The 23,034-nt window shown below is 36.7% G+C and overlaps 1 protein-coding gene across 2 annotated transcripts in view; it reads left to right on the top strand.

Moving 5' to 3' along the window:
- Positions 1-8,758, top strand: part of sema4ga (sema domain, immunoglobulin domain (Ig), transmembrane domain (TM) and short cytoplasmic domain, (semaphorin) 4Ga) — a 51,395-nt gene extending 42,637 nt beyond the window's left edge. For both annotated transcript variants that reach the window (XM_051126090.1, XM_051126089.1), the window contains exon 15: positions 907-8,758. In XM_051126090.1, coding sequence (XP_050982047.1) covers positions 907-1,820 — 914 coding nt within the window. In that variant the 3' untranslated portion in view covers positions 1,821-8,758. The remainder of the gene's footprint in view (positions 1-906) is intronic.
- Positions 8,759-23,034: the final 14,276 nt, after the last annotated feature.

Here is a 23,034-nt window from a genome sequence, read left to right as displayed (position 1 = left end):
AATATTCTAATATGCTGCTCAAAAACATTTTTTATTATTATTATGTTAAAAACAGCTTAGTAGAATTTTTTTCAGGTTTCTTTGAAGAATGGAAATCTTTTGTAACATTATAAATTACTTTATCATCACTTCTGATCATTTTAAAGCATCTTTGCTAAATAAAAAATGTACTCAACTGTTTTAAATATCAATTATAATTATAATAATAATAAATGTTTCTTAAACAGTAAATCAGCATATTAGAATGATTTCAAAAGGATCACGTCACAATGAAGACTGGAGAAATGATGCTAAAATTTAGCTTTGATCACAGGATTAAATTACATTTTAAAATATATTTAAATAAAAAACAGTTATTTTAAATAGTAAAAATATTTCTAAATTTAACTGTTTTGCTGTACTTTGGATCAAATAAATGCAGGCTTGGTGAGCAGAAGAGACTTCTTTAAAAAACATTAAAAATCTTTTGACTGGTAGTGTATATTTAGCTTTCATTTAAAATTTTATTTCATTTAGTTTCCAAGGCAAAAAGTTTTAGTAATTTTAGGATTTTCATCTAAGACTGCTTCATTTTTTAAATTCATTTCCACGTTATTTCATTTCTCAAAAATGATTTTTAACAGTCTTAATTTCAGTTAGCAACAACACTGTGATGACATGTTTGAAACTGTGATGATTGTGTTTAAAATTAGTGTAGTCAATGTGCCTTTTAATTCTTTGACTAATAGCAAGTCAGATGAAGTGGGGTGGGAGGTGTATAATAGCCAATATCTAAGGTTGTGGCACGCGCCAATTTCGGAGTGTCCAATGAATCACCATTACTGTGGTAATATGATCAAGCTAATTAACCCTAAATTATTCCAGTGTCATAATAACTGATGTGTGCGTGTCATCGCTCTGTCACAGACCAAGTGTTACACCGCTCCCGTTCTGTGATGGCGGGTGATGACGTGCTGCTCCAGTGTGAGCTTAGCTCCAATCTGGCAACCCCCAAGTGGATGCTAAATGGAAAGGAGCTGGAGGGTTACGGACTAGACTCCGGTTACCGCGTCGGCACCGACGGCCTCCTGGTCATCGGGGCACGGCCTTACCAGAGCGGCGACTACTGCTGCTTCGCCCTGGAGAATGGTGTCCATGTTCCTGTGGTGAACTACAGCTTAACAGTTCGCCAGGAGCTTCCTGCACCTCCTCCTGTTGAGCCAACGCGTCCACGCTTGACCACAGCGACCTACTGGACCATTCAAACTTCCCAGAGCGACTCCCCGGAGGACTTCGATCCAACCCCAATGTCTCCTCGCTTCGAATTCCTGTCCGTGAGGAACATGGAGGCTATGTACCTATCCCTAATCACTATCCTAGGAGGTCTGTGTTTTGTTCTAACAGTCGTCCTGCTGTACATGGGATTCTGTTTGCAAGGACGAAGGGGTAAATACTCTTTACGGGCCGCAGCTCGTGCCGAAAGAAAGCGAGGAGCCCACATGGAGCTGAAGACTATCTCCAGCCACTGTAACGGGAAACAGGACGCTCCCGATGGCCTGCTGCAAATCGTCCCTGGAGAAGCAATGACGTCACCAAACAAAGAGCTTCCACCCGCTCCACCTCTTCCACCGCCTCCAGAATCAGAGTACGTCAATGGACTCTCTGCCACTTTACCCAGCGTCTTACGCAAGATGAATGGCAACAGCTATGTGCTGCTGAGACAGACAGATGGAGACACCACGTCTCCCCTCTATTACTCCTTCACGGAGGAGCTCAACAGGATCCTGGAGAAGAGGAAGCACACGCAGCTGTGTAGTAAACCTGATGAGAGCTCGGTGTGAAATCGAGATGCGTTTGAACTGCTAGTGTCCTCTCAAGTGTTCAAGGGCAGTGCCATTGTCTAATACCCCTTCTTCACCCGGACTAACTTTAACGGGATGCTAATGAGTAGCCACAGCTGCTTTTACTGGAAGATAAACAAAGCATTTGTATTCCTCTAAAAGGAACAATCTCCCTCTCCGTTTACATTTCAAATGTAGAGCTTGTGACTTTCAACAGACTGAGGAAAGCCCACTGGTCACAAAAAGCAAAGAGTAAACACATACAATGGAAATTCTACCTCAGCAAACAGCTTTTGGCTTATTTCAGCATGCTTGCGTTAAATTCGAGTTGGAGTTGGGGTTGTATAGTCGTGGACACGCAGCAAGGAAACCTTCAAAGCAAAAGAGCCCATCTGGGAGAATCAAGTTAATGATTCATTTACAAACTGGTTGGAGGAAACATTTACAAGGCAGCACTGAGTAAGACAAACTCAGATGGAGGTATCGCACCAGGATGGAGCAAATTGTGTGAAAACTCTAGTGCATCAAGCACTGAATGTCTTTGATATGTACTTTATTTTAATATTTTCTAATTTATGCCAACACTGACCATATCAGTAACAGCTTGTAAAAATAATCATAATTAAAGAAGTCCACTTCCTGAACACAAAATTACAGATAATGTATTCACCCCCTTGTCATCCAAGATGTTCATTTCTTTCTTTCTTCAGTCGTAAAATAATTGTTTTTTGAGGAAAACATTTTAGCATTTTTCTCCATATAATGGACTGCAATGGTGCCCCGAGTTTGAACTTCCAAAATGCAGTTAAATGCGGCTTCAAATGATCCCAAATGGGGTTGTAAATGATACCTGCAGAGGAAGAAGGGTCTAATCTAGCGAAATGATTGGTTATTTTCATTAAAAAATACCATTTAAATACTTTTAAATCTCAAATGCTTGTCTTGTCTTGCTCTGCCTGAACTCTGTGTATTCTGGCTCAAATCAGTTAGGGTATGTCGAAAAAATCTGTGCGTATTTTCTCCTTCAACTTCAAAAATCACTTCAAAATCATCCAACATCGCTACAGAAGGACCGTCCCAGTTTTTGCAAAGTGAGCATGCAAAGAAGATCAAACACCCTTAACAAAAAAGGTGAAACAGCGATATAGGACGATTTTGAAGTTGAGGGAGAACATTAGATGGGAGTTTTTCGACATACCCTAACTGTCATGAACCAGAAAAAAATCAGAGCTCAGACGAATGTTTGACATTAAAAAGCATATAAATTGTATTATTTTTATGAGAATAACTAATCGTTTCACTAGATAAAACCCTTCTTCCTTGGCTGGGATTGTTTACAACCGCATTTGGGATCATTTGAAGCCGCATTTAAACTGCATTTTGGAAGTTCAAACTCAGGGCACCATAGAAGTTCACTATAAATAGAAAAATCCTGAAATGTTTTCTCAAAAAACATAATTTCTTTACAACTGAAGAAAGAAAGACATAAACCTCTTGGATGACAACGGGGTGAGTACATTATCTGTAAATTTTTGTTCTCGAAGTGGACTTCTCCTTTAAAAAGAGCAGGGATAACAGACTTTAAAAACAATTAGAAATGCACTTGATGGTACTAATAGTGTAAATAGGGCATTTATTGAGTTTCACAGGGGTCGAAACCTAGTAAGATGACAGTATTAACCACTGAGATGCACTTTATGGACCAGTAGCATTTGTTTTCCATGAGGTGCTGCTTATTGTGACAGATCTGGAGAAGATGGAATGGATTTCATAGATGGGACCATTGCAAAAGATGTGAATAGAAACTGCTGCGAGAGGGAAGACTATGTGCGCACTAACCCTGAGAACAGGGCCCCTAAGTCTGGATTTGTTTGACTTAAGATCTGTTATGTCTCAGATCTGTATGTCTCTTGTAGTATGATAAGTCCACATGCACAAGAACTGACATGATTCCTTGTCGGAATCCGTCTTCAGAATTCCAGAGTTGGCTGCTAGGTTTCCACGGCAACCGCAGAGCAGAGGTAAAGCTGATGCTGACCTTCTTAGATTATCCTTTTGACATGACCAATTATTACAGCACCCCTTACAGTCAGGTCTCACGGTCTTAACGGGGATTAGCGAATTAGTGCAGCGTCGTGAAATTGGGCTTCTGCTGCCAGTAAATAAACGAAATTCAATTCTAGTTGGGACATGATGAACAATGAGTATTGTAACATGGTGATATTGGGGGGTTTAATTATTCCCTCACTTCCAGTAAGTCCATTAAACCGTTGTGTAAATGCTCGTCCTGGAACCGTTCCAGCTGCTCCGACTGCCCACACTTGCGTGCAAGAGCATTTTGGCGTATCTCCCACTACTTAAGGGGAGCGAAGCACCTGGTTCTGTCTGTTTAGATCAGAATATGCAGATTGCAATGGAGCCGAGTGGAGAACATTAAGGCCACATGTTCAGAGCAGAGCTAAGATGAGCACTGCTGATAGTGCAGTTTGCTCTCTTCCTTATGCTTTGTGTTCAGACTTACTGTTTTTGTCTTGTTTAGTAGAGTTGGACTTTTTTTCAATTTCTGTTTTTTTCAATGCGCTTTATAGCATAGTTAACCCAAAACATTTGAATTAGTGAATTATTAAACAATTGAATAATGTCATTATTTAAATATTTATCCTCATGTCATTGCAAACCTGTACTTTTTACACAAAAGAAGACATTTTGAAGTATCTTTCAAAGGCTCAAGGTCAGCATTATTTTTCTTACCCCATTAGCAGATATTTTTCCTTGTTTCAAGCAATTTTTTTTTTTTTGTTTTACCTCAGAATATTTGTCTTGTTGTTCAATACAAATATCTATACATCCTTAAAATAAGAGAGATTTACCAGAGAAGCAAAAATACATGACATTAAGTGAACTGATGCTTAAAACAATTAAAAATAAACTTTTCCATTTGAATTAAAGGGGACATATCATGAAAATCTAACTTTTTCTGTGTTTAAGTGCTATAATCGGGTCCCCAGTGCAACTACCAACTCAGAAAATGTAAAAAAAGAACAACCCAGTTATTTTTGTTTTGGTAAGCCTTTCTCTGCAAGCATGTGCAAATACAAGCTGCTCAGAAATGGGATCTTATTATAATATTACCGCCCCTTATCTGCACGTTTCCACCCAGGGTGTCGCCATTTTGTTTTCACAAGCGACAACGGTGTACCAGTTCTAACGCCATGGCGAAAGTTCAAGCAAAACATGCTAACTGTTCTGTCGTTGCCTGCACAGAACACTATTTAGCATCCCAACCTCAGAGGAGACAAGAGAGCAGTGGATTTATTGATTTATTTACTCTATATTATGCTGCTGCCACACAGATCTAATATGAACATGTGATTTCTTTTTGTTGAAAGCTGTTTACCTTCACAGACATAACTGACTGTTTTTGTAACTTGTGTGTTTTTAGCATAAACTTGTGTGTATTTGACAGTTTAAGTGCACTAAGACATGAAAGAGAACTTAGTTTAGTACTCACATGCCATGTGGCAGCCACTTTCTGTGCATGTGCTTCAGATGTGTGTGCTCAGAAAACCCTGTAACAGAAGTTTAAACTGATATGGCTTTAAAAGCATGATTATCAAAGCCAAACAGATGTTTTTTGGCAGAGTATCTGAGGCACGAGCTGTAAAGGCACAACCCTGTTCTGGAAAAGGGGGCGGGGAGCAGCAGCTCATTTGCATTTAAAGAGACATGCACGAAAACAGTGTGTTTCTGCTTCCAGAATATGGATATGCATTTTCGAAACAATATAATAAATGATCTGTTGGGTATTTTGAGCTGAAACTTTTTTGGGACACCTAAGACTTATATTACATATTGTAAAAAGTAGCATAATAGGTCTCCTTTAAGATTATCTTTCTTACCCCACTGACAGATATTTTTTCTTGTTTTAAGTGTAGATTTTGATAAGATGTCTTGTTTTCTGAAAAATTTATGTTGTTTTGCTTCTCAAGTAAATGTATCTTGATTTATTAATGTTCTGTTTCTACTTCAAAACCAGACAAAAATACTAAGTAAGAATCATATTCCAAATCTTTTGATCCCAGATTCAAAATGCATTGCCTTTGGTGCAAAAACAACATTGTGTGAGCAGACCTCTCATGATGAATATAGCACACAAGTCATATAGACAAATTTTATTGTACCTTTATAGTGCTTTGTCATTTTTGGAGCTTGACAGATTGTTTCCTGCTGTTAATCTTTCATTTTTTTCCCCCTACATCATCCCTCCCTCTCTGAATCCCTCACCACCACGTTTTTATTTGCATCTGACAAATGGCTTTCATGTCCGTGCATACACCTCCATCATAGTGTCTAATGAGAGCAAAATAGATCTGCATACACATCTGACCTCCGCTCTCCCAGAGGGTCACAATCTGTGATTAGATGCTTGTCATCATGCAACTCTTATGGTCTGTTCCTGCAATGTTTACATCCCTTGAGTCTTATATTCCTGTGAGAGAGGCACTCCTGCGGATTCTTCTAGCATGCCGGGACAAGTTTGTGGATGAGAAATATCTCGTCTGCTGCCCGCATTCAAAGTGAATTTAAAGTGCACTAGAGAGAACAAGATTGACAGAGAAAGATCAAACGAGAGTCTGGAGAATGCATTGAAATAGATTGGGAAATGGTCGTTAAGCCTTTTAGACTCATTTAGAGCAACTACACAGAGCCCTGAGCATCAGCCGTATCTGATTCCACATTCAAAAATGACACGTTAATGTCGCTAAAATGCCATTGGTCCTCTTGGGTGTAGTAACTGAACACAATGCGCTACTTTTTGGTCTGTTTTTGCATATTTCCTGGCTTCGGAAGACTTAATATACCACGCAGATAGTCATTTCCACCACTTTTATGATATTTTTAATGTTGTTTAATGGCAAGAGCTACATAATGATTTCAATTTTAGCAAATAATAGCAGCATACAGGTTTGAAATGACATGAGGGAGAGAGAATAATGACAGAATTCCCATTTCTGGGTAAACAATCAAAACACAGAACCATTTTGGGTTTCTTTTTGAAAGCGAATTAGCGTCAAGACATGCGCAGTCCCAAAAAGTGAAATGTTGAACAAGACAAGAAAATTACATTATCAGACACTTACATTATCATTTCAATCCTTACAATACAATTTATCTCTTTGATGCGTAATGCATAATGCGTAATGTAGTCGCCACTGAGGTATAGTTGAGGTCAAAAGTTTGCATACACCTTGCAGAATCTGCAAAATGTTAATTATTTTACCAAAATAAGAGGGATCACACAAAATGCACGTTATTTTTTATTTGGTACTCACTTGAATTTTTGTGTATTTGAACCCTTTCCGACAATGACTGTATGATTTTGAGATCCATCTTTTCACACTGAGGACAACTGAGAGACTCATATGCAACTATCACAGAAGGTTCAAATGCTCACTGATGGATTAAGAGCCAAAGGATGAAAACTTTTGAAGAGAATGAAGTTTTTTTTTGTGTGTAAATATCACTTTTTTTCCATTTAGTAATGCCCTTCAGAAGCTACAGAAGATAGCTACATGTTTCCCAGAAGACAAAATATAAGTTAAATTTACAGTGATCTTCAAATTCAAAAAAGTTTTCACCCCCAGGCTTTTTTTAATTTAAAAAAAAAAATCAGCTGTGGATCATTCACGTAACAACTCGGTATTAAGAATCAAGCGTATGAAAACTTTTGAACGGAATCAATTTTATAAATTTAACTACTATTTTCTCTTGTGGACATCTTTTGTGGGAAATATCTTATTCAGGTATGATCCTTTTTATTTGGTAGAATAATTCATATTTTACATTTAGATTTAGATTAGATTCTTCAAGGTGTATGAAAACTTTTGACATCAACTGCATATGGGAGAATTGTTATTGATTTAGTGTGTTATATTGGTTTGTTGTACTAGTAAGCCATTTGCCATTTTCAAAATGAACTTAATGCTTAATGAAAAATTAAAAAGGTTATATGTCCTGTATAGATGACCAAAAGAGACATATATTGAGTTTAATTGGTCCCGTCAGTCATGCATACTTTATTAAAATATACAATGTAACTAAAGTGTGTCAGTGGAGATATTTATTTTTCAGCTTTGTACAGTTTTGTGTATATTTATTTTAGTAATATTTCAAACTGGGATTTTCTAAATTGTGGTTGGTTAATGGTGCATGGCTATGCATTTTTGCAAACATTATTTACAATTTTTGAAAAACAAAGATTTATAAAAATTATGCTGAAAATGATAGAAATGAAATTAAACCCTAATAAGTCTACTAAAGCATGCGTTAATTCCATTTCCATTATTACTGTATTGTATTTTCCAAAATTGTAAAAACTGTTTCCAGTTGTATATGTGCTAAAATGTTACTCCACATTCCAACTAAGCCGGTATGCTTCCTATTTCTCATTTTGTGTTCAGAAAATATTGTTAAAGCTCCTGCAGAGCCGACCATGTCTCAGAGTCACTTCAGTGCACAGTTGTATGCCTCTTCAGTCGTGGGTAGGATTGTGTGGGCTGCCTCTGGAACTGCATTTAATGAAGCTGGTTAGACCTGTGCCTGTCACCATGGTGAAAAAGACCATAGAATTATTATCAATTCGCTTAATGTTTAATTCTCTACCGCTCTCTCCATGCAAGAAACATTCTTGACTGTCTCGCCCTGTGTGTGTTCGAACAGTCATAGCCCAAGGTGTACATTTACTGTGTATGTCTTTTCTTTTGTCCAAGGGTAAAGTGTTATGCTTTGTGTTTAATTAACACATTAATACTACAGGGACGTACTTGCAAGGGAGGAGGCTGAGAAGTGTGAATTCACTATGTTCAACATCGGAAACTTGTAAGTTTGTTTACATTTTACCTAGTAAATCCTTTTAATAAACAGTATTGATGCTTCTGCTAGTGTCTCTTTGCTTTTTGCCTTTAGCTGAAATAAATGCAAGTCTGCTTTCATGAGTCAAAATGAGGTTAGCGTGCCTCACCTGTGTTGACGTGTAGGTGCTACAACAAAACAGGTTATTAGCACTTAATACGTCAAGTACAGCTGGAACAGGTTGTTCTGTGGTCAACTGGTATTCACCAACTGACAGAATCTTTCTCTTTCTTACTAACTTCAAATCTACTGAAAAGAATGAATTGAAACAAAGCACTCTGTCACAGATCAGACCATATTTTAACTATGAGAGGGCGTGGGATGTGTTTCATTCATTAGGGTTGTTACATATCACCAGTTCATTTATTAGAAAGGATAGGCTATTTATTGTTTTATTAACAATGAGTAATGTGACATAATCTAATTTGGTTTAAAGATACCCATCCTGTATCACATAAAGGTTCAAAAGGTTTTTACTGATGGTCAGACTTGGATCCACAGCTAAGGAAAGTTACAAATCTCTAAGGAGATTCAAATCTCTAAGGAGATTCAAACATTTACGCCATCATAGTAAACCGTGACGTCTGGTGGAACGATACAGGATAAGAGAACGTGAGATAAGCAGTGTTTGTACGTGAGGAGGAGTGTGGTTTTGTGTTGCTGGAGTCTCTATAGAAAGTGAGTCATTATTTTGTTCTGTACTCTACAAGAGGGTCCCAGTGAAAGCATTACACTCCAGACAGAGATATCCATGGTTTGAATTATAGGGCAAATTAAGATTTTAATCCTCTCAAAAAGAAATTAAGACTAGGTTGGGGTGTCAAAGTAGCCTGTATGTTATAAACGTACATATCACTGTTATAAATATAAATAGCTGTTTCAGGTGGGTTTATAAATGTTTTAATAATCTCAAAAGTTAAGGTGTGGACTTCTATAGTCTGTAGACTTCTATAGAAAGTTCACTTCCAGAACAAAAATTTACAGATAATTTACTCACCCCGTTGTCATCCAAGACGTTTGTGTCTTTCTTTCTTTTAGTCGATAAGAAATTATGTTTCTTGAGGAAAAAAAAAATCAGGAATTATCTCCATATAGTGGACTTCAATGGTGCCCCCAAGTTTGAACTTGCAAAATGCAGTTTAAATGCAGGTTCAAATGGCTCTAAATGATCCTAGCCAAGAAAGAAGTGTCTTATCTAGCAAAACAATCGGTCATTTTCGAAACAAACTGACAATTTATATACATTTTAACCTCAAATGCTCGTCTTGTCTAAGTCTGTGTGAACTGTTTTTTTCTGGTTCAATACGGTCAATATAGTTAGGGTACACTGTAAAAAACAATTTGTTGAGTCAACTTAAAATAATTTGTAACCTGGCTGCCTTCAAGTTCAGTCAACTCAAAAAAAGTTTATTCAACTTGAAATGTTAAATTATACTAAGTGACAACTTAGATATTTGAGTTGAATCAACTTAAAATTTTAAGGCAGCTGGGTTACTTACCCATCTGTGAAGTTTAGCAAACACAAATATCTACGTTGTTACTTAGTACAACTTAACATTTCAAGTTGACTAAACTTATTTTAGCTGACTGAACTTAAAATTTTAAGGCAGCAGGGTAACAAATTATTTTAAGCTGACTCAACAAATTGTGTTTTTTTTATTTTTTACAGTGTATGTCGAAAAACTCCCAATTCATTTTTTTCCCCAACTTTAAAATCATCCCACATCACTGCAGAAGTACCAACCCATCGTTTACAAAGTGAACATGCAAAGAAGATCAAACGACCTTTCTAAAAAAAAAAAAAAGGTAAGCCAGCCATGTAGCATGATTTTGACACTGAAGAAGAAAACGAGACGGGAGTTTTTCGACATACCCTAATTGTATTGAACAGATTACACGGACTACGCATGCGCATCGCAGAGACGAGACAAGATGAGCATTTGTTTCAATTTGTTTCGAAAACGACTGATCGATTCGCTAGATAAAACCCTTCTTCCTTGGCTGGGATCATTTAGAGCCCTTTGAAGCTGCATTTAAACTGCATTTGGAAGTTCAAACTTGGGGGCACCACTGAAGTCCATTATTTGGAAATAATTCCTGAAATGGTTTCCTCAAGAAACATAATTTCTTATTGACTGAAGAAAGAAAGACATGAACATCTTGGATGACAAGGGGGTGAGTAAATTATAAATTTTTGTTCTGGAAGTGAACTTCTTTAATCAGGTTAGATGCCATACTGAATTTAACACGGATGGCAATGAGACTAGAGAATAGAAAGAATAGATTTTGAGTCTTTACAAAGGCACATACTATATAGAGGTCTGAAATCACATAAACTCAAACTATTAAAACTATTTTATGGAGATTTCATGAAAGGTCCTCCCCCCAACTGGTATGTTGTTAAACAACACTACAGTCCAGTCCAAAGCCTCGTTTACATTCCTGTCAACTATTAAATATGGTGAAACCTGTATTAAGGTTTACTTCATTCAAATTAGATGCCATATTAAAGTTAATGTGAATAAAAACGAGGCTGTGAGGGATACACTGTTGTCTTTGCAATGGCACGCATGGTATACGTTTATGTAATTTTCACAACTCACAACTTTCGAAATTGTTAAGCAGAGATCTTGCCTACTAAAAGTATTTTTTTCAGAAAGATGTTTCAACAGATGAACAAAACAAAGATATGTTGTTAAAAAATACTGTAGTCCCTCACAGCCTCACTTTCATTTCTGTTAAAAATCTGATATGGCGCCACCCTGATGGAGGCCTGTAGGGTTTTTACAATGCGTCATCGGGCATATTGGCGGCACTAAATGTAAACAATGCCACTGAACCAAACAGTTTTGCTACTCTCAATGCTGCTGAAAATGGTAAATTATTGTTATGTTTTGGGCTGTATTAATCGGTCGGACCTGGAAAAACATTTGGAGTACAAAAGTTTTAACAAATCAAGGAGAAGAGTGCAAAAAACTGCCTGAGGAACAAAAGACGTTTGTGGTTGGCCAAACTGATCCAGGATTTCCAGGGCAAGAATCTTGACAAAATTCGTGTTTGTTTTTACAATTTCCAGTCAGGTAGGTGAAATATTAGGATAATATCTTAATTAATACAGGTCGTACGTACCTTTACCACCTCTTAACATTAGTTTGTCAAAACGTTGTGCCCTTTCTGCTTACTAAGTCCTTCTCTATATGGTTTGGCAGCTTCCACATTTTTTTTTCCATGGTTAGACAGCATAAATTAGTAGAACAACATATTCAGTTGTACATTAACCGTGCAATCCATGCTATTGTTTAGATCCAAGTATCTTAAATATGGCCATGCATCCCGTTAACTGACCAAATTGTGACGTAAGTGCAGTGATATAGCCTGCAGTGAATGAGCATTGAACCTTTTGCAAAATCTGCACGGGGAAAACTTTTGCATGGATTCCTAGCTAAATTAATGTATTTCTTCTCCTAAGAAAATATGCCAATCAACAACAGATGTGACCGCGCTTTCGTTGGGTGACCATCCTTGCTGAACCTGTTGCGAAATCTACATCGGAAAATCTTTCGAGTGGATTGTCGGCCTAAATAGCTAGATTCTCCCCTGTGAAAATTTGCCTAACAACAGTAGATGTGATTTTTTTTCAGGGCTCCTATCCACCTTTTTTTTTCAACGCGGAGGTCAGCCGTTTTCTGTGAATGTGCGAGATTTCCTGTTCGCTGTAGAGAAACAATGAGAAGTGTAACAAAATGCAGTCTACAGCAAAACTGTTTGCACTACAAACCAGTGTGTTCATAATTAAGATAATACATTAAAATAATATGGTAAGACACACCAGTTTGCTATATCAAGAGGCAAAACGAGCTGTTTTGTACAGCTAAAATAGCTGGAAGCCAATGACACCGGAAGCCAGACACATTCACAAATAAGGTCAGTCGCGCCCGCTCTTACGTCCAAAATAAAGTGGACTCTCAGATAAACACGTTCGCCTTTTTTTTTTTTTTTTTTTTTTTTTTAATTATACAAGTAAAAATAGCGACGGAACTCCGGTTTAGCCTTAATCACTGTCAGACAACACACTGACAAAACATAAATACTATTATTATACAAGGCTATATAATAATTAGGCTGTATTATTAAATATATTAAAACATTCGTTTCTGTTAGACTAATCTCTGACCAACTGAGTGACTCACTGTTTCTTATGATTCTGGACAACACTCCAGATACCTGCGTTTGTGCTCAGTCACACCTTAATAAGTTAGGATAGCGCAAGCAAAAGAAGTCGTAAAAATGTCACTCATGACTCGTGTCCTTTTCTTTATTTGCTTATATATTTTTATCTCTGTTATGTCACTTCCTAGTTTATGACTCACTAGTGATCCCCAGCTGTGCCTAATTGTCATTGTCGAGTAAGGCTACGTAAACATCATGTGCGTGTGTGCGGTAGGTTAAAGTGCAGTGATCCGTGGTTAAAATCCCTTTAGTTGAACTTAATTCGATCAGCCCTTTGCACTCGTCACCACACCCGCTCAGCGCTAGAATTACCCGTTCAGCTGCACTTCAGGTATCACGAACTAATTTGCTGTTCAGGCAGTGCTGTGCAGGAGAATTCCAGGTAACCTCTGAGACTGCCAAAACAGAGTCTGAAAGGAACCCGGCGTACGTCTACTGTGCAACATACGGGTTACCAAGCAACAAAACATTGTTTTTATATTTGTATATTATATGTCCAGGTACTGTTGTGAATTGTGGGTGGAGAATTGCAGGAGACGAGGTTTACACACTCAGTGGTTTAAGTAACTGTCTAGTTTATAAGTTTTCCTAGCATAAGATTTAACTCACCACTTGTTATCTTGACATGGTTTATATGCATTGTCTGGTCTGTGAAGGCATTTCTTTTCTGTTAATCACGTGACAATAACAAATTATAAAATATTGCCCTTTACAACACGTCTTTCTTTGTGTTTTCATTCTGTCTGTCTGTCTTAAACGTGTTGTTTGTTTTTGCAGGCAACACCCTGAACCAGAGGAACAGGCTGTTCATCACATGATTTTTTTTTTTTTTTTTTTTTCCACCGTCATTTAGTGGCATGTACATGTAATTACTCATCTATTTTCAAAAAATATTGTTTGACATTGCACAGTGCTTGATAAGAATCTGGTACTGCTCTGAAGATGATAGACATGCAGGATCCTATTACAGTTGCCTTATACCTTATACAGTATAAAGGGGAAGGATGAGATGTTTTCAGAAAGGGATCTTAACATCTCAAGATATCAAAACTCTCATGGATATTTTGGTAATGCAATAGCACTACAGTAAATTTCAGGGGGCTCTTTCTCCTAAGTCTGTCCTAGTACTCTGACATCTTTTTAATGAAAGTATTGCGCCATCTAGTGATCAACCATGAAAGATACAAACACTGCATGAGATGATATTAGAGGAGGCATCATTTTTGATAGATAGTTGGTTGATGTCTGATTCTTAAATGAGTATTTGTTTTGACAACAACAAACAGAAACATATTAAAACCAATATACTTAGAAGCATTATTAACCTCTGTGTTTTTTTTTTTTTTTTTTGGCAAAGAATGCTTTTGAATGATTACTATTAGGCTATACTGATCATTTTAAGAAATGCCATTTGTGCTTAAAAAAAAAAAAAAAAAAAAATTTACTTTGTCATACTTTGACTAAATATGTACAAAGTATGACAAAAGTGCCTAAACCTAAAAATTATTTAAACTCTGTCAGAGTAAGTTTTAATTTATTTTAAATTCTCTAAATAACTCAGTTTAGTTTGCATTATAATAAATATATTATCATTGCAAAATATTAATAACCCATTTTTTCTTTTAAAACATGTTTTCTGCCAGTTCTGTTGCATTTAAAATATATTTTGTGATTCAATATTATATAGTTGAAGGTTTGTACAAAAATAACTGGTGCATTAGCTTGCAAATATTATACCACAGTAATTTATTTACAGTCAGAATTCTTGTGCTTTGTGCCAAGAACAGTATTTTTTTCTGTAAAAATGCTGACTGTAATCTTTTCTGAAAAGTTTAGCTATTGAGCTTGATGAAGCCAATATGAGCATAAACATAATGAACAAAATTAAAGCTTGCCTCTGTTTGAATGTGGTCTCTCCCTCAAATATGATGCCAGAAAGATCAAATATAATTTTTAAACTCAAGAAATGTTTAGCTAAACAGAAAGTGCAATCCCAAATGCATTTAAATAACGAAAAACAAACATAAAAAACAAAGTGAAATTAATTTTCTATATTAATTCAGCGTTAAAACTAAAACGTAAATTCATTTTTCATGCAATTCTGATGAGTTATGATGAAATGCAAACAACAAAATTATTTTATTATTTTATAAACAACTGATACAGTACAACAGATCCATGTTTTGCAATGCATCCTTACTTAAATAGCTAAAAATAATGTAAAGTTGTGATTTATGAGTGATTTGTCTCAGAGAATCAGATGATTCAGCTACTTATTGAAATTAAATGGACAAAAGTTACATCCTTCTAGTTGTGACCTGTGATTGAATACACTGAGGCTGAGTACTTGTCTGGACAGCTGAACAGTTTTCTTGACAAAGCGAGGTACTTGTTGTCTTCTGACTCACTTGCTGTGTATATTCAATAATAAACAAAAGAGAAAGAAGATATGAAGTGGATGGTGTTTTTCCAAACAGTGCTCACACTGTGTTCTGTCTGTAAGGTAAACACTGAAATCTCAGTTTAGCCTTTTTTTTTTTTTTTTTTTCAGTATGTTGTCTTTTGAGGATGTGTGAAAACAGCTGCAACATTTCCCTCCCATCCCATGCCTGTGATCTATTTCCTGACTCCAGAGAGATCATATGCAGCAGCACTCAGACACCGCTTACTCTTTGAGTTCTGACCGCAAATGGAGTAAACTTTAATTGAGTTTGATGATCCTGCTGCAAAAAAATCCTGGATTAGAGATTATCTCACAGGGCGTTTATCTCTCAGAGGATGTTCCAGAGGGAATTAACCCAGTTAACAATACAGGCGTACTCACTGTGCCAGTGGAAGCAGATGGCAGTGTGCCGCAAACTCGGTAGCAACCCGTATCAACAGTGCTGTCCTGAAGTAAAGTTCACACAGGATTACTAGACACCAGTCCAGAGTAAAGTATACTGACACCTGCTGGCCGGGTTGTTCTTGTATTCAGGTGCTTGACTGATATCAATATCAAGCAGCAAAAGGAGCTTTCAGAGTGGCAGCTTCTGAGACTCTTCTGTGCGGCTGGTGTAAACACAAGCATTGACTAGAGTGGCCACGATTTACTACGGTGGCCGCGTCAGAGCCGTAACGTGCCACAGACGTGTGCAGTGTGTGGTAAGAGATTTATTCATTATAGTGTAGATAGCTTTACTTACAATGCAAGTGTTTTTTAAAATGCATAAACTTGCACTAGACTACGCTAGGCTAATCAATGATGATGTTCTTTGATAATGTTAATGTTAGGCTGCTTTTAGCCTTATGCTGGAGCTGGTTTAGGCAATAAAACTAAGTATGTAAATAATTAAAAAAATTAGCAAAATATCATGCATCGCCGATCTCGCAGACTGATGATAGGAGCCAACGCTGCTGTAGCGTATTATGTACTCACCCTCCATGCATCCTAGGTGTATATGATTTCCTTCTTTTAGACAAATGCAATCTGAGTTATATTAAAAATTATCCTGGCACTCCCAAGCTTTAGAACGGGTTCTCTTCATCAGTCCAAAACAAGTCCAATAAAGTGCATCCATCTATAATAAAAAGTGCCTCACACGGCTCCAATAAAGGCCTCCTGCAGCGAACTGATGTGTTTTTGTATGAAAAATATCCATATTTAAAACTTAAAAATCACTTTAATCTAGCTTGCGCTAACAGTTGTCTAACACAGTCTAAGCTGTTCGCCAATCGCAACGCAGTGGAACAGTTAACCAATCACAACACATTTTGCTTTTTGGAAGGCGGGCCTTCATTAAACCCAGAACTAATTGAGCTAGGATATACTAGTATAGGATATACTAATAGGCTATACTAATTTGAGGCAGGCTGGGAGAAAGGTATTGTAATAATGTAAATTATGTTAAAAAAATGTGTTTTTCAAACCACCAAGCATGAAAGCATGTTCTAGTACACCCCCAAAACAAAATCAAGACTTTGTAAAAGAGCATAATAGGACCCTTTAATCAAAGAATAGAGGGTTTGCACTTAGCTATGTCATGATTTGGTCAGTTACCCAGATGTAAACAACAGCATGGATTGCACGGTTAATGTACTACAGAATACGTTGTTCTGCTAATTTATGCTGTCTAAACCACAGAAAAAATGGGTAGAAGTTGCTAAATCTTATAGAGAAGGACTTAGTAAATAGGAATGGGCCCAATATTTTGACAAACTAAAGTTAATAGGGGATAAAGATACCTATGAGCAGTAATAAGTAAGATATTAGCCTAATATTTCACCTACCTGACCAAAATGATAGAACAAACACAAATGTTGTCTGGATTCTTGGCCTGGAAATCCTGGTTCAGTTCGGCCAACCACAAACACCTTTTGTTCCTCAGACAGTTTTTTGCACTCTTCTCCTTGTTTTGTTATAACTTTTGACAGTCTATAGTACTCCAAATGTTTTCCTAGTTCAAACGATTAGTACAGGCCACAACATGACAACAATTTTCTGCAGCAATAATCAGCAAAATATGTGAGCTTCATTCGGTTCAGTGGTATTGTTTACGTTGAGTGCCGCCAATATGGCCGAATGATGGCGAGTTGTGAAAACACTTTGTTGTGATTATGCAGATTCCTTGTTACACTTGAAATTGGTTGTTCATGTATTTTAACGCATTATACTTAAAGGGATAGTTCACCGAAAAATGAAAACTCTGTCATTATTTACTCAACCCAAATGTTGTTCCAAACCCAAAACTAAGACCTTCATATATCTTTATATATCAAAAATTAAGATATTTTTGATGAAATCCGAGAATGTTTTAATGATGCATAGAATACATTTTAATTTTATGAAGCTATGAGAATACTTTTTGTGCTCAAGAAAAAAACAACAACAAAAATAATGACTTTATTCAACAATTTCTTCTCTTCCCTGTCAGTGTTGTGGTATTCTTGTGAGGACGCATCAAAATTGAATATACACTTTGTTACATTCCCTACTATTCCAGTTCCAGTGCTCCAGTCCCAGATCAGATAAACTAGTGAAGGTTGTTTAGCAGTTTATTCTGTTTCCTCCTGTCCACTGAACCATGTTATCTCAAACATCAGCAATTTCAGTAAACAGAGTAACGGTGCTCTGAACATACAAATTAAAAGGTGACATTATAAACTATTGCAGCTATGACCCTTGTATAATGTTAAAGGTATACTGACTCTCTGAACGCTTTATAAATGTAAATGTCCAGTCTGTACATATATGCTTAAGAAATTTGAGCATGACTCTAGTTGTGTTATAATCTGAGACACATAATCTCTGTCTCCAGCACAGAGGTTTCCTTTTCTTCATGTGTCATTCTGAACTGAAGCAGGGCCTCACTAATGACACAGTGAGGAATCTAAACTCCACATCTGCTGGAGGCTCAAGAGACAGACTGAGGCATTGTGGGAACGCTTGTTTGCTCTTTTAATTTAGATTAGAGTATTTCAATATATTAATAATAATTTGTTTATTTAAACTATTTTATGTCACTCTGAGGTCTATTGTTGAGAACCACTATGAGACACATGAGATCTTTTTCTTAGGAGAAAAATTTTGGACTTGTCAAAAGTCTGCATTTGATCTCATTGCTGTCTAGGAGAAACAACTGATATTTTAAACTGATCAACTTTTTCTTTCCTATGGAAAAGTAGCTTAAAGTGAAAACAGCAAAGTGCCATGATGGATGTTTAATGCAGCAGCTAAGATCCAGCCTGCAGCTGTTTATATCTCACCATTTCCACATGTCTCGTATCACCCGTACTCCTTTACTATTGCAAATGAAAGCTTTTTAGCAAGTAAGAAGGTTTGTTTTTCTTCCTGATGAAAGCCCACTGGAGAAAGATGAAGGAGGTGGATAATATGAAGAAAAAGAAGTGAACAGCTGCATGTACCGAAGAGTTCTTGGAGATTTCTTCCCATGTGGACGTACAAATGCCAGGGATGACAAACACACAGCTGTTGAGGGGTTAACAATAAATGAATGTGAGCAAAGTCACGCATATGTAAACTCATAAACACATAAATAACTGCAGTTGTGTTTTGGGTTCGCTGCACAGTCACCTCCCCACATCCTCAGCTACAGACAGGAAACAAATACAGCCGGAGCTAAAAGCCGTAGATAGCCGAGATAGGACCTAAATCAGGAGAGTAAGAACATTTCGGGTTAACAGCTCTGACGTTGCTTAACAGCTTTTAATGTGTTTTCCTTTATAGATCCCCTACTGGTGATTACATAAAAGATCCAGTGAGAGAAAACTCACTAAAAGCGAGAGTGTGAGTTGTGTACATGGTTATATGTGATGTGGGTGGCTTGGGGTTCAAAGAGGGTAATAATATAATAGTCTCAGTCTCAGACATCATGCCCACAAACCATTGCCTGAACATCTGATGCATATGGCACACAAAATTGGAAACACTTCATGAGTTTTGAAGCTGTCATCGGATTGGTGACGCGTGTCACATTCTTTAACGTTCAGTCTGGAAACAAAGATGTCATGATGCCAAAACCACTCATAGAATAAGAAAGGGATGCATGATATTATCGTGGACTGATATCGGAATCGGTCTATAATGGCTTTAAATGTAAATATCGGTATCGGCCAATATGAAAAATTATGCCGATATGTCTTGCCGATATTCTTGAAGCAAAGTTTTGCCTGAATGATGATTAGATTCACTGTGTTGGATCACTCCATTTAATCTGAGAATGCACATACATAATGATGAGTTCGGTGTGTGATAGAGTAAACAGTAATAGCACGTGCAGTGAGAAGGGTATAACTGCAGCCTGCAGACCTCCAAATGGGGGCGGGAACTCCAAAACGGGGTGGGAGCTCCAAAATAGGGCGTGGCTTCCTCCCATTGACAGGCAGGCACATGACACGCATGCGCAATTTTTACCCCCAATCCACTTAAGCGCAAACTCCGCCCCACAGGTGCTTCTAAAGGTTTTATTGGTTGTGTCAATCACAGTGTTGATTTCCTACACTATGCTACAATCAATGCTAACCCCTAAACCTACCCCACACCTGACCCTAACCTTAACCAGTGAAATTGCGTGGCAGATAAACAGTTAATACGATTATGCGATATAAGATCGCCGGGACGTTCCGTAACTCTCCAACCGGACCTCACCAGACAATGGGACCTTTTTAGTTACACCCAGCGTCACTACACCCTCCTACCCTGTGAATTTCAAGTCCCGGGATTCCCCCGTTTCTTAAAACAAAGTGATAGAGTAAAACCTTTCCTAGCAGAGGTTCTAACTCCAGTCCGAACAGCACTGGCCATGAGCTTTTCTGCTTTCACTGAGCATATTTATTTATGTAGCATATTTTATTATATTTTAAAACAACTAGAAACAATGTCTAATTTATGAAGTTTTGTTTTGAAATGTAAGTCAATAACAATTGGCTCAAGCCATAGCCAATGGTGAAAGTCTTTGCGTGATGAGACCCCGCCCCATTTTGGAAGCTATGCCCACTTTTGGAGTTCCTGCCCCGATTTGGAGATCTCCAGTCTGCAGTTATACATACTTGGGTGCAGTGGCAGCAGCGGCAGCCTCCCACGGGTGCTAATGTCCATTCGGTAAGGAGTTTTAATTCCGTAGGGGGTGCTGTTGGCATATTCTAATAATATACACAAATAACATTTAGACCGTTTTTTTTTTTTTTTTGATTAAATAAAGCAGTAATTGATTTCGATAAAGTTAAAAATTATTTGCTTATCATTTCTGCACATGAGAGACTTGGTGTTGTTTCCAAACAAAAGGAAATATATTGGTATAGGCATCACTTCACTATTGCAAATGAAAGCTTTTTAGTGAATGATTGAGGCTACGAGGAAGGGTTTGTTTTTCTTCCTGATGAAAACCCACTGGAGAAAGATGAAGGGGGTGGAAAATTAAAAATTAAAAACAAAAATGTAATAATATTTTAATATTTAATTTTTATTTTGACTTGACTTGGAGACTTGGTCTTGTTTCCAAACAAAAAGGAAACATATCGTTATAGGCACTGGCCAAAATCAGTTGAAAAATATCGCCATATTGGATATCGGAAAAATCTAACATTGTCCATCCCAAGAAGAAAGCCTTCATGTTTATAACTCTACATCAACTGAACACTGGATTTTCAAAAATATGTGAAATATGTAAAGTTCACAGTGCACTCTTTAAAATATGTCCAAGAGTTTTACTCTTACACTCAATTATGTCTGTAATTGTGGGGACATTTCCACACTCCTAAAAAAGACGCGGCACAAAACGAAACATGATTGGTTAATTTACCTGTCAGTGATATGGCCCCTTAAGCAGTCCTTGGCCATTCAAAGCAGCTAAGGTTCCCAGACCTTCTACCATCAGTCTGAAGGTCTGGCTAGGCAAGACTATATGTATTATAATATAATACAATCTAATATATATATATACAGTGTATACAAGGTCCAGTTTTCTTTCATGTTAACTAATGAATTTAACTAATGTGAACTAATTGAATCTTATTGTAAAGTGTTACCATGTAAGAATTATATTTTGTCTTCTGTTTAACTCACTTTCTCTGTACTTCTTCTGACTTTTTCATTCATTGAACTTTCTAAATGAATGTTCATACATTCTGTCATTTTCTCAAGACATTCATTAATTGTTCTTTACAAGGCAATGCTCAGTGATGGGTCAATGAGCTGGGGAATTAGTTTCAGTCTTGGACCCCCCATTTCCCCATACTCCATTTACACCAATTCTGTCCTTTTTCATAATTATTAACTTTCATGCTAAATTACTTCTCTATAATGTCCTATGCTCAATTTGAAAATATAAGTCTGCTGTGCTCATGTGGCTGGACACAGTACTTATACAGTAGATTAAGACAGAAAAGTTTCATAATTTCCATTGTTACGTAAAATATGTAAGAATTGGTCGTGAGATAGCGTTAGTACTTCTGCAATACAGTACTTACTTAATCACGTCTCATATAAAATGTTATTATATTTAAGATTATTTGCTAATGTTAAGTGCTGTGATTAGAAAGCAAAGTATCTTGTTAGATTAGTTGATAATTGTAAAAGCTTACGGACAATAGTTTAGTGTGTTTAATGTTGTACTTTATGCGTGCATAGATGTTTCTTTAAATGCATAGTGCCTAAAATAGTCTGCGTTCTTTGTTGCTGGATTTAGCGCATGTGGATGTTCTCCATGGGAGTTTCAGCCGTTCCACATTAAGAGCAGCTCTCCCTACACCCTTCACTTCTATTCCTGTCTTTTGATCATTTGTCATTCTACAAACATGAGAAGCTTTATTCTTTCATACATATTGTACACTAGTCACAGAAGAATTCTTTCTTATATTTTCTGCAAAGGTTAATTTTAGCATAATTGTGACTTTTCCCCAATTACATTACACATATGATGCTTGTAAAATGTTCATCTGAAATATTTCATAATATCTACTGTCCATACAGTATTATAAAGTGAGTATGTTAAACAGTCTGTGTTTTAGTACTGTATTTAACATCTAAATGTGCTTAATATGCAATTTGGTTGTGGAAACAGCTTATGTATAAATACAACCATATATAGCTTTTGTAATTTTGTATTCATGAATTTTATTTAGATTTATTTTCATATAAAATTCAAGTGAAGTGTTAACATCTCTTCTATATATGACTAATAACTAGTATCTAAAAATGTAATAAGAGTAAAAGTTTGAGCTTTTAATCATTACAAAAGCATAGAAAAATTAACTTTTTACTAGCCTGATGAAATCAAGAGACAGACTTTCTCATTAACTAGTAAGTAACTTGAAAATTAGTTGAATTAGATGTAATGCATCTGTAAGACAGACTAGATATCCAACTGAAACCTACATTTTGACACCTGGAATTTGTCAACAGCTGATTTGATGACGTTTTTGTTTGTTGTTTTATAATCTGTCTAATAGTTGTTAATAATCTGATCACTAACCGTGTTCATACCGAATCAGGTTTATCCATCTTCGTTGATGGTTATATCAATTAAATGGTTTGCATTAGCTCAAAGATTGGGGTATGGTGACTGATGATGGG

This window comes from Labeo rohita, chromosome 13 (assembly GCF_022985175.1).
Source record: "Labeo rohita strain BAU-BD-2019 chromosome 13, IGBB_LRoh.1.0, whole genome shotgun sequence".
Classification (NCBI taxonomy): domain Eukaryota; kingdom Metazoa; phylum Chordata; class Actinopteri; order Cypriniformes; family Cyprinidae; genus Labeo; species Labeo rohita.
The sequence above is the reverse complement of the archived record's forward strand: the minus strand, read 5'-3'. Positions and strand labels throughout refer to the sequence as shown.